The 13,829-nt window shown below is 41.7% G+C and overlaps 1 protein-coding gene across 1 annotated transcript in view; it reads right to left on the bottom strand.

Annotated features, from left to right (window-relative positions):
- Positions 1 to 288: 288 nt before the first annotated feature.
- The window catches only part of HSDL2 (hydroxysteroid dehydrogenase like 2), a 732,267-nt gene continuing 718,726 nt past the window's right edge, over positions 289 to 13,829 (bottom strand). The window contains exon 11 of the mRNA XM_069630633.1: positions 289 to 1,782. Within this exon, the coding sequence (XP_069486734.1) occupies positions 1,670 to 1,782 (113 nt within the window). The 3' untranslated portion in view covers positions 289 to 1,669. The remainder of the gene's footprint in view (positions 1,783 to 13,829) is intronic.

Here is a 13,829-nt window from a genome sequence, read left to right as displayed (position 1 = left end):
ACCAGATTTTCTAAGGGGGCATACAGAGTATTCTCCCTCTCTAAACGCATATAGAAACATACAAGGTTATCAAACAAGACGACTTAAAACACCAAAATCTCACTTAAGAGAATACCCACCCACATCCCAAAATGCACATGCCAGACTGCCTTCAATCTAGGCAACACATTTTCACAAGCAGCAGCATTTCCATTCATATTAAGCAATGTCCGGGATGCTCTAAAGGGTGTAAAAAAAAGACTTGAAATAAGTGGGGAGGGAGGGTGTGGTGAACAACTGAACCATTGATCTGTGCAACATGAGTTATTTCTTTATTGCATACAAATTGTAAATTATTTTATGAAAATTAACATACATCTCAAGCTGAACGACTTTTACCGAACACCCAAATAACAAAAAAAACATAGCTGAAATTTAAACAGTAAAAAATTACAGAGAGAATGTGATTGTAAATTGATACTAGTTTCAGATACGACAATGTTCTAGAACAATTCCCTATAGGGACACTTCAAAAGACTTAGTCATATTGGAAAGTGCTGCAAAGTAGATCTTGTGCTGGATAAAAGGAGCAATTTTCCTTTAGGATTTGCAAACATGGAAACACTAAATCAAATTAACCTGAGGCACTTACAAGGCACTGCATCGGCTCAACAGTGAAGTGGCCAGATGCCCACCAGTCACCTGAACACAAATGCCATTGTCCTGGATATTCACTTAGCAAAGATGTATTCAGAGTGTTTAGTGTAGGTTGTGTTGAACTGAACAAATTGGGCTTACAATGCAAATAACTGGAAACTGGAAAAGGAAAGCCCAGGAAGGAAAAGTGCTGTCCTGCTACAAAGTCACTGGCTCCCCCTATTCTACTATAAGGTACACATTTGACTGGTGAATATTGTCTGCATCCTGAATTTGGCACAGCAACCTCTGAAGTCATTGTACACTGGAAGACAAGCAAGATAATAGTGAAAATGGATGAGCCAAGTGCTCATTTAAAAGAAACAGAATAGGAGGCTATATTAGTATAGTTACGAGGGTATGGCTTAGTAATTACAGGGAACGCTTGTAATGGACATGTGAAAGAGCAGATTGCTGATACAAATCGCAAGGTGAATGACGAGGGGGGGGCGCGCTACACCTTTGCGTCCTGTCTCGACGGAGGTGTCTGGAAATCAGGCAGGCAAAATCAGCAGAATTCATTTGGTGGAGGAAATTCGAGCCAACACGATTGTTTACATCTTTTGGGGCCCAAGTTGGCTCTTCATGTTCCTGGCCCACTAATTACCTCAAATATAGGTTTATAATTACAAGTATGCCAGTACAGTTGATAAACTACCAAAGAACTTGAGATTTGCTCCCCAAAAAAATGTCTGTCATAACTTGTAATGCACACACTGCAACAATTCTTGTTCCACGCACTTGTTGACATTAAGTGCAGAGCTGACCGTACATGGAGGTGGTTACCTCGGACTGTGCTTCTGGCTCACAAAATGCAAGATTAACTAACGGCATATGCTAGAGCATTTTCAATTGTTTCTTTATTTCATGGTATCTGTGCTTTTGGAGAATAAGTTTAGGCTCCTAAAAGATTAAATTACATTTTCATCAGCTTCTTGTATTTCTCATTATGGTGTATTATGGAAGGGGAATACGGTTTATCAAGGTTCTTCAGTTATAGTTTGGAGCTCAGCTGTCCCATCAGTTTTTCCAACTTGATTGCCAGGGCCATGTCCCCTTTTATCTTCAGCTTCCCAGACATGAAGGCCATGGTTGGCTTGAGCTTTCCTGAATTAAGAGGATACAAACGTGAAAGGAAAAATACAAGCATTAGCCAAGTCCATTTTTTTAAAAAATTGAAAATCTTTTATATGTTCAAACAAGCACGAGAGGTAAGTGGAGACAAGAACATGTACAAGACGGGGAGATGGAGCAAACAAACCAGAAGAAGACTGCCACTAATTGCTATCATCTGCTAGGGTTCATCATTAACGGCCGATTATAACCCACATGTTCCAAGGATTTAACAATATAAAAAAATAAGATGTCTTCATACAATATTTGCAAACCTTGCCAGTTTTATCCGACTAAAACAGGTTAGACACTTCCCTTAATTTCACACCATTAGCCCTCTGTGTTTGCCATTTGTATTATAAAAGACCGAACTGAGCATTCTGTGAAAGACTGTAGACTCGATGCATGGTTATTTAGCCTTTCATGTTCTCCGTAGAAGGACTTTTGGGCAAAAGTAGAAACACTTGTGATTTTACTTTGAATTGGTAAGGGGAATCCAGCTGTGGGTCCCTTGTTCTTTGTGCCTTGAGAGATGCTGCTCATCACTGCTGACACCCAACACATATTTGCTGGTATCTTTCTTTAGAGGAGATTGTATAAGCATTTTGGTGCTGGACTGTGTACATTGGCTGAACACGACTGAAATTAAAACTGGACACTTCTCCTCAGGTACGGGACAGCGAGCCAAAATGTGATTTTAGTCTCTCCTGTAAGAACCTTCCTTTAAATCAGATTTGGCCTTGGGTTTTCCAAGTAGAGGGTTTCTGAAATTTTTGGAAAATAATGTATGGGCTCCATCTTCGAGGCAGCTCTTGGTACAGTAATAGCATTCTACCAGAACTAAGGGCAAAACATGTAAGTGCACAAGAAGAAGACATTGTTCTGAAGTGCTGCACGACTTTCAGGAAAACAATATTCAAAGTATTCTATATATAGGAGTCTTTTCTGGAAACCACCCGCTCTGTTCCAATGTGGGCTTTATATCGTAACTCAAGGTTGCAGGACTGCATTGTAATATCAGAAACCCCACTGTAACTTAAGAACCTTACCAAGAAAGCACCGTTCACAAAACATGGTGGTACCAAGCTTAACGTTGAATTCTTCAGATTAAATTATGCATACGTATGGCTACTCTGGAACATACCGGCCTTATACAGATCAGAGAGCATCTATTGTTTACAGAGTTGGTTGAAATTCTTATTAGTTTGAAACTGCAACATTATTTTAAGGACAGTGCATACATTTTTACGTGGGAACTTTTTTCACTTCATGAATTTAACTGACAAGGTCTCTACTACCACATTAATGTGAAACAGGACATACTCGGGCCTCTGGCACCCCCAGTCACTTGTTACAAAACGTCAGGGCTCCATGAATCATGGTTATACACTTCAGAAAGATGCAGTCCTGTAACTCCCTAGACGATTCCCTGCATGCCAGCTCTCCCTCTGGTCATCCACTGGTATGCAAGTGCATGGGATAACTGGAGCACAGGTGGGAGCATGCGTCTATTAATTGGTTTTATTTGCTGTGAGCGAAGAGCTTCAACAAAAAGCTCTGCACCCGAAGACAAAGGCCGGTGGAGTGATCATGTCTGGGTGCCTTAGCATAGGATACAAAAGACAATGATGGATGCACTTACCAGGTGTTGAGCAGGGAGGCGTGGGACAGATTGAGGGGTCAACACTGGCTGACTAGAAGTGCAGACGGACATCCAGAGATAAGCACTGACACAATTTAAGCATACGTACAGATAGCAGGGAGTAGGGAGGGGCAATATGGGGAGGGACGCTGCGATTAGACGACTCTGGTGTCCTTTTCTGGGACAAGAGGTACCTTTTCACAATGGTCTATAAAGGAAAACAAACTCATCTTCACACACTTCCTTCACAGAACTGACTTGTTAGCACAAATTAAAGAATGTACTCAGATTGATAAAAGTATGGTTTTATCACCGCCTTCATTCATGTAGTCCTAGGTTTCCTCATCAAAAAAGGCATAAAAGGCAAAAAAGCGTGTGCTTTAGTAGGCTATTCAAACGGCAAACAAATGAACAAAGTAAACTAAACAATATATTTGTAGGTGTTCACTCACAAGGCAGGAGGAGAAATGTGGAGGGTGGAGAGGGAAAGTGGATGACTAACTGGAATCAGAAAAAACGTCAGAGAAAGAACGCTCGAAAGAGCGCTCCATCTAATACAGAAGTCGCAAGTTCTGAATCTAAGATTTTTCATTGAGATTTATATACACAATTGATTTTTTTTTTATTGGTTTATACAAACCTTTAAAATAAAGACATAAGAAATACAGACAGTGTAGACAATATAAAACAATAAAAACCATGAAGAAAAAAGAGAATGCAACAGAATTGAAAACTAAGAACTAATTGTGCTAACAGAACACACCCAAAGTCAAATTTCAGTATCTAACAATATTACTAAAGTATTGACTTAGTTCTTCCTCAATGGTTTCTAAGAGAAAGGTCAAAGCATACGTTCGTTTTTTATTGGCTTCCGTAAAGCATTCCTCCCACCATTCTTCCATTGATAAATGTGTTCTATTTGTGACAATTGCACCAAACAAAAGATTTCTTTTGGGTAAAAAGGCTTTACAGGTGAGGATTAGGTGCTTAATGTTCTCTTCATGGTGGTTGCAAAATCTGCATTTAGGGTCCAACTTCCCATATTTAGGCCATCGCATAATCTCTTCTTTAGTCTTAAATTGGTTCATACTAAACTTCATAAGTAGCATTCTCTTCTGCTTATTTGTACATTTTTCAAGGTATTGATCGTGAAGGATTTTCAGCTGCGGGGCTCCATCAGCAGCAATATTTTACGGAAAATTGACAAGGTGTTCCAGATGACTTTTGCATTTATAGAAATCAGCCCCAATTCGTATCGGACTACCGCAGCAGGTATTCCCTTTTGCGACTTTCAAAATCCTTCCGCAAAAGATGTTTTCAAGAGTGTCCCACAAGGCAGCCGGACATCCAAGGGCAGTTTCTGCACCAATGATTAAGGATGGAACAGTCTTTTGATTATAAAACTTTATAGCAGGAATCAATGAAAATTTGCCACGACGACATTTTGCTTTGTTTTTTTCCACCCAAATTTGATCATTTATATTTGAATTGAACCACATGCCTAAATATTTTAGATGTTTCAGGGGTAGCAATGGTTCGCCATCTAATTTCCATTTAAACTTTTTCGCATACGGTGCAGTTTTAGCAAGGTCTTGTCATGTGAGAACAACAGATTTGCTTGAATTTATGTACATGCCATTATGCTCAACATATTGTGCCAATGCCTGAAGTTTACGTTGGAGTCCAATAGGCGTAAGATCTATCAATAATAAATCGTCAGCATAGAGAATCCAGCTCAAGGCAGAATCATATATTTTTATTATACAAAATTGAACTATGCCTGACAGAAAACCCTAAACACATTCAAGAAAGCGGTGACCGAGGTTGCGTACCAGCAAGTGACGGGGCAGTTCAATCAAAAAGCACCCAACGGTCATTACTCTCAGACTCTTATTGGAGAGTCAAGGATACAGTGCTCTGGTGAGAACAAACAAGATAACCCTGAATGTGTTGCAGCGGGCTTGTGTTAGTAAGAGGAGGGCTCATGAGCATGACAACCCACCATCTTCGGATCAGATTGGGACAGAAAGAAGCCCATGACAAATTACCTTTTAATGGAACAGTAGCTCCAAAATACACAATCAGCTTCATCGTGCAGACATCCTCAAGTGATAATAGATCACTAGCATCCAGACTTCTATTGGGCATAATGCTAGCACTAATTACATACAAATAAAGCAATGAACGTTATGATACAAGAGAAGCGTCTGTGGACTAGATACAGTTTGTGCATTCACAAGCAAGATCAAAAAGGAGAAAGATACAAAGTAAAAGGTATTGCAGACTAAATCTCGAGAAAACAAAACAGAAAAAAGGATGACCCTAATTTCTGTGCACCTTCGCTATCCAAAAATCTATCACTGAGATGCTGCTACAATAGATTGACAATACAAACATTTTTAACTTTTTAACTAAAAAGCATGAACCATTAACTCAGACCTTATAAAATGGGGCCGAAGCCTGTGAAGTGCCTTTGAAAAACTTAAAAACTCTGAATACAGAACCAACAACTTTAGGTAAGAAATGAAATTATTATCTCATTTATCAGCCCATCTAGGCATACTTGCACATTTACATTATGGGAAGTAAAAATGGATTGTAATCACTAACCATGTGATTTTCTTTTTCTTTTCTCTTTAGTTTATTTCTGCTTTTTCGTTCTATTTATCCAATGTTTTCTTTTTCCATTTATCCCTAAAATTCCTACCCTTTTCCCCTCCCTCAATGGCCACACTTACCACTAAGAAAATGAACACCGTTAAACCCTTCCTATCCACCAAAAACTGCCTGGCAGTAGCTAGAGCCACAGTAGGTACCAAATTGGACTACTGCAATGCTCTCTTCTTGGGCACGTCTGCACGAAACCTAAATAAAATGCAAGTCACACAAAACAATGCTCTAAGAGCAGCCCTAAGCATCCCTAAAAGGGAGCACATCACCCAAGCCAGAAAAGAAGCCCACTGGGGTTACCAATAAAAGAACGGATAATATTCAAATTCATGGCCATCGCCCACAGATGCCTTTCAGCCAAGGCTCCGCCCTATCTTTCTGAAAGAATCACCCTTAACACATCCACTAGGTCACACATGACTAACCAGACCTACGTACCCACATTCAAAAGAAGCAAAGCCAGGGCGTCTAGCTTTCAACACCTAGCACCCAAAAACTGGAACACACTCCCCACCACGCTTAGGAACGAAAACTCATAGCATGCCTTCCGCAGACTACTCAAAACCACGCTGTTTAACTAACTCCACCCTACCTTACCTATCCTACTGTATTTTCATAACTGTATGTAAATATGCATAACTGTATGTAAATATGCAAATATGTTCTGCATTGTATCCATATATATATATATACCATGTATGCCTGAAACAAGTAAGATTGCTTTCAGCGCCACAAAGCCCCTGGGCAGATGTGCGTTATACAAATCCAAATAAATAAATTAAATAAATAAATTAAATGGCCATCCTCGTAATTGTGTTTTTCTAGAATGATTGTGTACTTTTCAATGTAATCGCATACACCCATTGGGGTCCTTTAGTTTCTTTGTAAATGGAATGCTAATTTTGAAAAGGTGACAAGATTAGCCCTGATTTGAAAAATATGCTGTAATCGTCGAAACACGTGTAATCACATAGGGCACCCAAGGAGTACATAATTCATCTTCAATTAAAAGTCAAATACTTTTAAATCAAAAGAAAAAGGGTCATTTGTCTGTTTTTTCTCCAAAAAAGCAAGGGCGCATGACAATATATTAAGTAACCAAAAGTGTTTTTTGTGCTCAAAGTCAAAACGGTGTAGAGGAGCCAAGGAAACTCCGTTGTTACACAGCTCATGCGACCGTGAACAGTTACTCAGAAGGTACGAAGAAGGGCGCTGAGGCCCATTTGAAAGGGAAACCCAATTAAAAAGGCTCCTCAGAGAAAAAACTTACATACAAATAAAGCAATGAACGCTATGATACAAGAGAAGCGTCTGTGGACCAGATACAGTTTGTGCATTCACAAGCAAGATCAAAAAGGATAAAGATACAAAGTAAAAGGTATTGCAGACTAAATCTCGAGAAAATAAAACAGAAAAAATGATTACCTAATTTCTGTGCACCTTCGCTATCCAAAAATCTATCACTGAGATGCTGCTACAATAGATTGACAATACAAATATGTTTAACTTCATATTTTACGCAATGAACCAAACAGTCCAAAAACTGGAAATTTGACTAAGAAAGCCCTAAACAAAAAACACCTGTGATCTGTATAGGTTTATTTTGGAATCCAGTAAAGGAATGCATTTATAATAAAGAAAACTTAGTGGCTGTGTGCTTTGAAAATATTGAAAAATATAGGGCAGCAATCCTCACCTTTGCTAGTTATTCTGCATAAGTGGAATGTAAGACCTAAACAAAAGTGAAAAAGATACCAGAACGCCTGTTATTAATAAATAACGAGGAGAAACTATAAAGGGATGAAAGAAAAAAAGGGTTGCTGAAAGGAAAATAGGATGAAGATCCGTTCCGTAAGCCAAATGATATAAGAATGAACACAATATAAAAACAGCTTGAAACAAAAGATAAATCTGGTGGCCGGATGTGCCAAAAGACATGGACAGTCCGGTTCTATGTGAAAATGTCCCCAGGAAAATGTAGCCATGAGACAATATAGCCAGCAAAAATTCGTTTTCATAAATGGCATTTAATACAATCAATGCAAGGTGTGAAAATATTGCCAGTAATAAGATTGCCAAAAGCTGTTTTAAATACACAAAAGTACAAGGCTGCAACCCTAATGATGACCAAAACCTTTAATAAAACCTCCACAATCGCCCTAAATAATTTCCCAAACTTTCCCCTAGCTACTCTCAACTCTTACAGAACATTAACCCTTTAGTGCACTAAAGCATTTTATTTGCATGTTACACAATACAAAATAAATGGAAAATGAACATTGAACCTAACAGCAACCCCATCACCAGCTAGTCACAAATGACATAACCCTAATCCTTACTGTAATCCTTAATTTACCCTAACTGCAACTCTAATGCTTACTTTGCACTAACCACAAGGTTTGTTCTAATCTCTATCCTACGCCAACATCACCAGCCCTCCCAAATATCCCTATCCCTTTCTTTAACACTTACCCAAACAAAATACTTACTGTATTAGCCCTATCCTGCCCATAACTCCTACCCCAACATGTACTGTGGCACTTAATCTACCCTAAATACTAACCCCAAACCCAACAGCATCAGCCCTGCCGCAGTCATCCTGACTAACACACTTATTCTAACCAAAATCTTTACTCTAACCCCCATCCTAACCCAGGTCACCAAAAGCCCACAACAGCCTCCTTAACCAACACTTCTCTTGGCAGCACTGCATGTTTGGCTACTTTTCAGCTTTATTTTTGATGTTTTGCTTCCCTGCTTTTTCACTGCAGAGGTACTTTCACCACAGCTTTTTCACTGACTACATTTTTGCTGGTAACATTTTCACTGGATACCGGCAGTCCGGTTACTGTTAGCAGAGACAATGGGGCTATAAGAAAGTAGTATACATCTATTGTTTGTCACCTGGTATGGACCACTTAGACAGTTGGTATCCCCAAGACTAATGTGAAATGGCGAAATTTGTTGAAGTCTTGCTCATATTTTGTAAATATTGTAATATTTACAAAACCGGACCAGTAGCTGGAATCCCTACATAAAATACAATCGCCAGCTGAACACAATGTGAGAACAGGATGAAAAAGTGGGCAATGAGCACAAGTTATTTCCCGACCAGCTGATGTGTGATAAGTAGTAAGACTCATTAAACACTTAAACACATTAAACACATTAAACAGGAATTGCAATTATCGCCAAATCTAATCTCTCTATGAGAATCACACCCACACCCTCCCTCAAATCCTGCGAGCTTCTCTCTATCAAATTACCGACTGCAAACTCCCAAACACTAAATATCCACCTTATCTATAGACCCCCTGGCCCCGTCAGCACCTTCACTGAAGACATCACCACTGTTATCTCTGAGAAGCTAAAAGAATCCTCCCAAACACTAGTACTAGGAGATTTCAATCTAGGGCTCAACGATATCAACGACCATCATGCTACTGCCACAGGCAATACTCTGTCAGTGCTAGGCTTCACGCAGCTCGTGAATACTTCCACACATATCAAGGGAAGAACACTAGACTGGATTGCCAGTCACAACTGCTACCCCTCTATAACAGCCATCACCCCCCAAATATGGTCTGACCATTACCTTATCTCTTTCACCCTCAACACCAAAAGACCCACAGTCTTAACACCCACGCCAGCCACACCCACCTTAACGAGAAACAAGAAAAACATCACAGCCGACAATATTCTGCCCCACATCCTACCCAAACTAAATTCCCTACCTGACCACTCCGACCCAGGCATCCTAGTGGATGCATTCAACGCAGCCATGTGCTCTGCTCTTGACAGTATTGCTCCATTTAAACTTCGGATCAGTAAACCCAAAAAGCATTTGAACTCATGGTTTACACCCCACCTAAAAAACCTAAGACTACAGAAGAGAAAATGCGAAACAGCTTGGAACCGACATCCGACCGCTGAAAATAAAACTAACCTAATTAACATCTCCTCGCAATACAAAAGAGACATCATCCTGGCCAAACAAGAAACCTATAATAATAGGATCTCCCAATCCAACTCCAGCATGAAGGAGCTATTCTCCATCCTAAAGGAATTGGAAACTCCTATCACAGTACAGGATGACTCCATCAAAGACAAAACTTGGTGCACAGACATACAACTGGCACTAACCAACAAAGTATCCAACCTCCAAACAAAAATTGCCCTAAAGAAAGCCTCTCTGCCAACTCAACCTCTGATAGTCAAAATTCCCTCATCCAACAACCCAGAATCCACCCAATTCCGTTTCTCCAAGGTCTCAGTAATTGAGGTAGAGAAGACCATTTTGACTCTCAAACCTTCTAATTGCAAAGGCGACCAATGCCCCGCACAACTGATCAAGGATGCGGCTAGGGATTTAGCCCCCTTTATCACAAAACTTATCAATGCCTCCTTTACTACGGGCACCATCCCCCGCAATCTAAAGGAATCTTGGGTACTCCCCCTCCTAAAAAAGCAAACATTGGACCCCAACATTCCTACTAACTACAGGCCCATCACCACGGTTCCCTTCCTACTAAAAATATTAGACAAGGTAGCATACACCCAAATCCAGAACTTCCTTGAGATGAACCATCTCCTCGGCACCCGCCAATCCGGTTTCCGTCCGCAACACGGCACAGAGACTGCCCTTATCGACCTAAAAGCCCAAATAGATTCACTCAGAGACGAGGGAAAACTAGCTCTCCTCCTCCTTCTAGACCTCTCAGCCGCCTTTGATCTGGTGGACCATAAAGTCCTATGTAATCACTTGGACTCGGCTGCCCACTTCTCAGAGGAGGCTATAGTCTGGATTCAATCATTTCTTAGTGACAGGACCATGAGGGTGTTCTCCCCCGCAGCGGCAGCAGACCCTATCCCAATCACCTGCGGAGTGCCCCAGGGATCCTGCGTCTCGCCGACACTCTATAACATCTTCACCAAGCCACTCTTTGACGATCTTGATAATCTGGGTATCACCTACACTAACTATGCAGATGATACTCAGATTCTCTTACCACTTACTGGGGATTACGTCGAAGATCTGGCTCTGGTGAATAGAGTCTACAGCATCGTTCAGGCATGGATGGCCAACCATGGCCTATGCTTGAACGATGACAAAACAGAGCTCATCATCCTGGGCACGGCAGCCCGTATCTCCAAACTTAACCAAAACTACTCCGCCTTCATCATCGATGGCAACACTATCAAGGTCGCCAGAGAAGTAAAAACCCTAGGTTTTTACCTTGATGCGACACTATCTTTCACCAAACAGGTGAACTCACTGTCATCATCCACTGCCTATACATGCAAGTTAATACGAGCTGGGAAACCATTCCTTTCAGAGGACAGCTGTCTTATTCTAGCTAGAGCCCTCATTTTATCGAAACTAGATTATTGCAACGCCCTCTACATAGGGACTACCAAACAAATCATCCACAGAATCCAAGTGCTCCAAAACAATGCACTTAGAGCGGCCCTAAGTATCCCCAGAAGTGCACACATTTCAGAAATAAGACGAAAACACAAATGGCTTTCCACCCAAGAAAAAATCAACCTTAAATCTGCGTCCCTTATCCACAAATGCCTAAACAACAAAGCTCCCCGATACCTCTCAGAACGCTTCAACAGGAAAAATCCAACGAGACTCACAAGGACAGCCAGCCCCAACTGCCTCCTAGTGCCCAGATTCAAACTAGCCACCATTGGAGGTTCCAGCTTCCCAGTTAAGGCAGCACAGTTATGGAACTCCCTACCCCTTGCACTCAGATCTGACCAAACCTTCAATAACTTCAGAAAGAACACCATAAAATGGCTTATTGAGAATGCGACATAGCGTATGTCACTTTATACGTAACGTCTTCTTATAATGTTTGTACTAACCTGCTTTTACTGTTTGATCGCCATAGATTTGACTGTTTAGCTACGCCTTATCTGCACTTGCACTTGCCCTACCCTGCAGATTCGAAATGTCCACTATGCCTGTAACCTGTAACGTTAACTAATCTGTAACCTGTAAACGTTAACTAAGCTGTAAACCTCCTTGTTCTCTTGCGCCCTGCTACCCTAGGGTCTGGTGCGCACAATAAATAAATAAACAAACAAACTTTCAGTTTAAGCACACATTTTCTCCGCTTTAAGATTAACTATATTAATGTGTGTGACGGAAGCAGCAGTCATTCTGTCTGAGTGTGCGAATACAGGCAGTGAGGCTTGACGTTCATTTGTCTTTAGGCGCTTTCCTCTAGCTAGTAGCTGCGTACTCGCTTAGAGACAGTGCTTCTGTGGTGGTGCTTTTGCAAGGGGGGGTCTGGAGCAGAGCTTGTGGGCGAGTCAGAGCAGGATAGCCTTGCGCTGCATTGTGAAGGAAGCCCAGGAGTGGCTTTGCCCCCTGGCCTTGAGTGGAGAGCAGCCGCTCTAACTCCAGCACTTTCGAAGATTGGGTGCAATTGTGGCCACCAGACCAGGTAAAGCGATGCCTACCTGGAGTGGTAATTGCTCACAATGCGTGGGGAGTACCACGTTTGTAAAAACTTTCCTCTGCCCTGCAAAGCTCTACTTTTAATGCTCGGGCAGAGCTGCTATTGTAGTTGCTGTGAAAGTCTGTGCCTAGAGACCTCCCGTTGTGGAACTTGTAAGATACCCAAGGCTGCGTGAGGTGACAAGTGCAGTTATAGGGGGGCACGGTGAGCACAGGTCACACTGAGTAGGAAGCTGCAAGTAGATGATACAGACATGGCAAAAAATAACCTTTGGCTGGGACAACTGGGTAGGTTTGGGATGAGCGCACAGTGACTGTGGGGCACTTTTTCCTTTGAACTGCGCAATCTGTATCGCTATTGCGAGATAGGTGTTAGATCCCAGCCGCGGAGGTGCATAAGCTGTATCACCCCACCCGACTCACATTTGTCATGATCACAGCAAAAGGTTCCAGGGGTATCCCAAAAAGGGACTGGACATCAGCTTATCATTGTTGGTTAGTGGAACAGCAACACAGTGAGTGGGTGGACTTAGACTAACACTTCCTGACTACCTAGCATGGCTGCCCTAGTTGTTCTGCAGTCAGTGTTGTGTGGTCTAGCTGTTGTCACTCCATTGGTATTTAAGCCCCTCCCAGCATGCGCTCCCTGCTTTGCGTCTAGTCAGTTTTGCCGACGCTTACCTATGCCCTTGATTCCTGTCAGGCTTGTTCTTTCATAGTTCTTAGAAGCAACAGTTAGCGACCATAGTTTATAGCCACTTCCCTCTCACATTAGCTTAACTGATTTTGTGACGGAAACCTTCGGTAAATTCCCTCTGTTACTCCTGTCAAGTCATAGCAGACATTGGTGGCGTTGTGACGAGCGTATTGCTCTAGCGAGCCTCCGCCTAAACTCGCGTTTTAAAATTTTACTTGAAGCGAGTTTATTACGCACATCTTGTTCCAGTTAGGCGGCAGCCTCCGAGCCTCTCGCTCTTCGTCTACAGCCCCGCTTGAATTCTCCTCAACAACCCAATTCTGGAGCGAGTGCAACTTGCGCCTTGGTTCCTGTCAGGCGCCAGTGTCCTAGCGTTTCGCTCATTCTCCACAGCCCGCTTGAACTTGCCAGCATTCCCATTCCTCCTGAGGCGACACCACCGCAAGTATCTCAGCCCTTTCTTGTCACGACTCGTTATTCATTGTTTTAAGTTGTGTATGGGTGCAACGTTTTTAAAGTTGTGGAGAGTTGAAAACCGTACTAGCGAATTACGGCAGCAC

The sequence above is a fragment of the Ambystoma mexicanum genome, chromosome 6q (assembly GCF_040938575.1).
Source record: "Ambystoma mexicanum isolate Mex_15411 chromosome 6q, UKY_AmexF1_1, whole genome shotgun sequence".
Classification (NCBI taxonomy): domain Eukaryota; kingdom Metazoa; phylum Chordata; class Amphibia; order Caudata; family Ambystomatidae; genus Ambystoma; species Ambystoma mexicanum.
The sequence above is the reverse complement of the archived record's forward strand: the minus strand, read 5'-3'. Positions and strand labels throughout refer to the sequence as shown.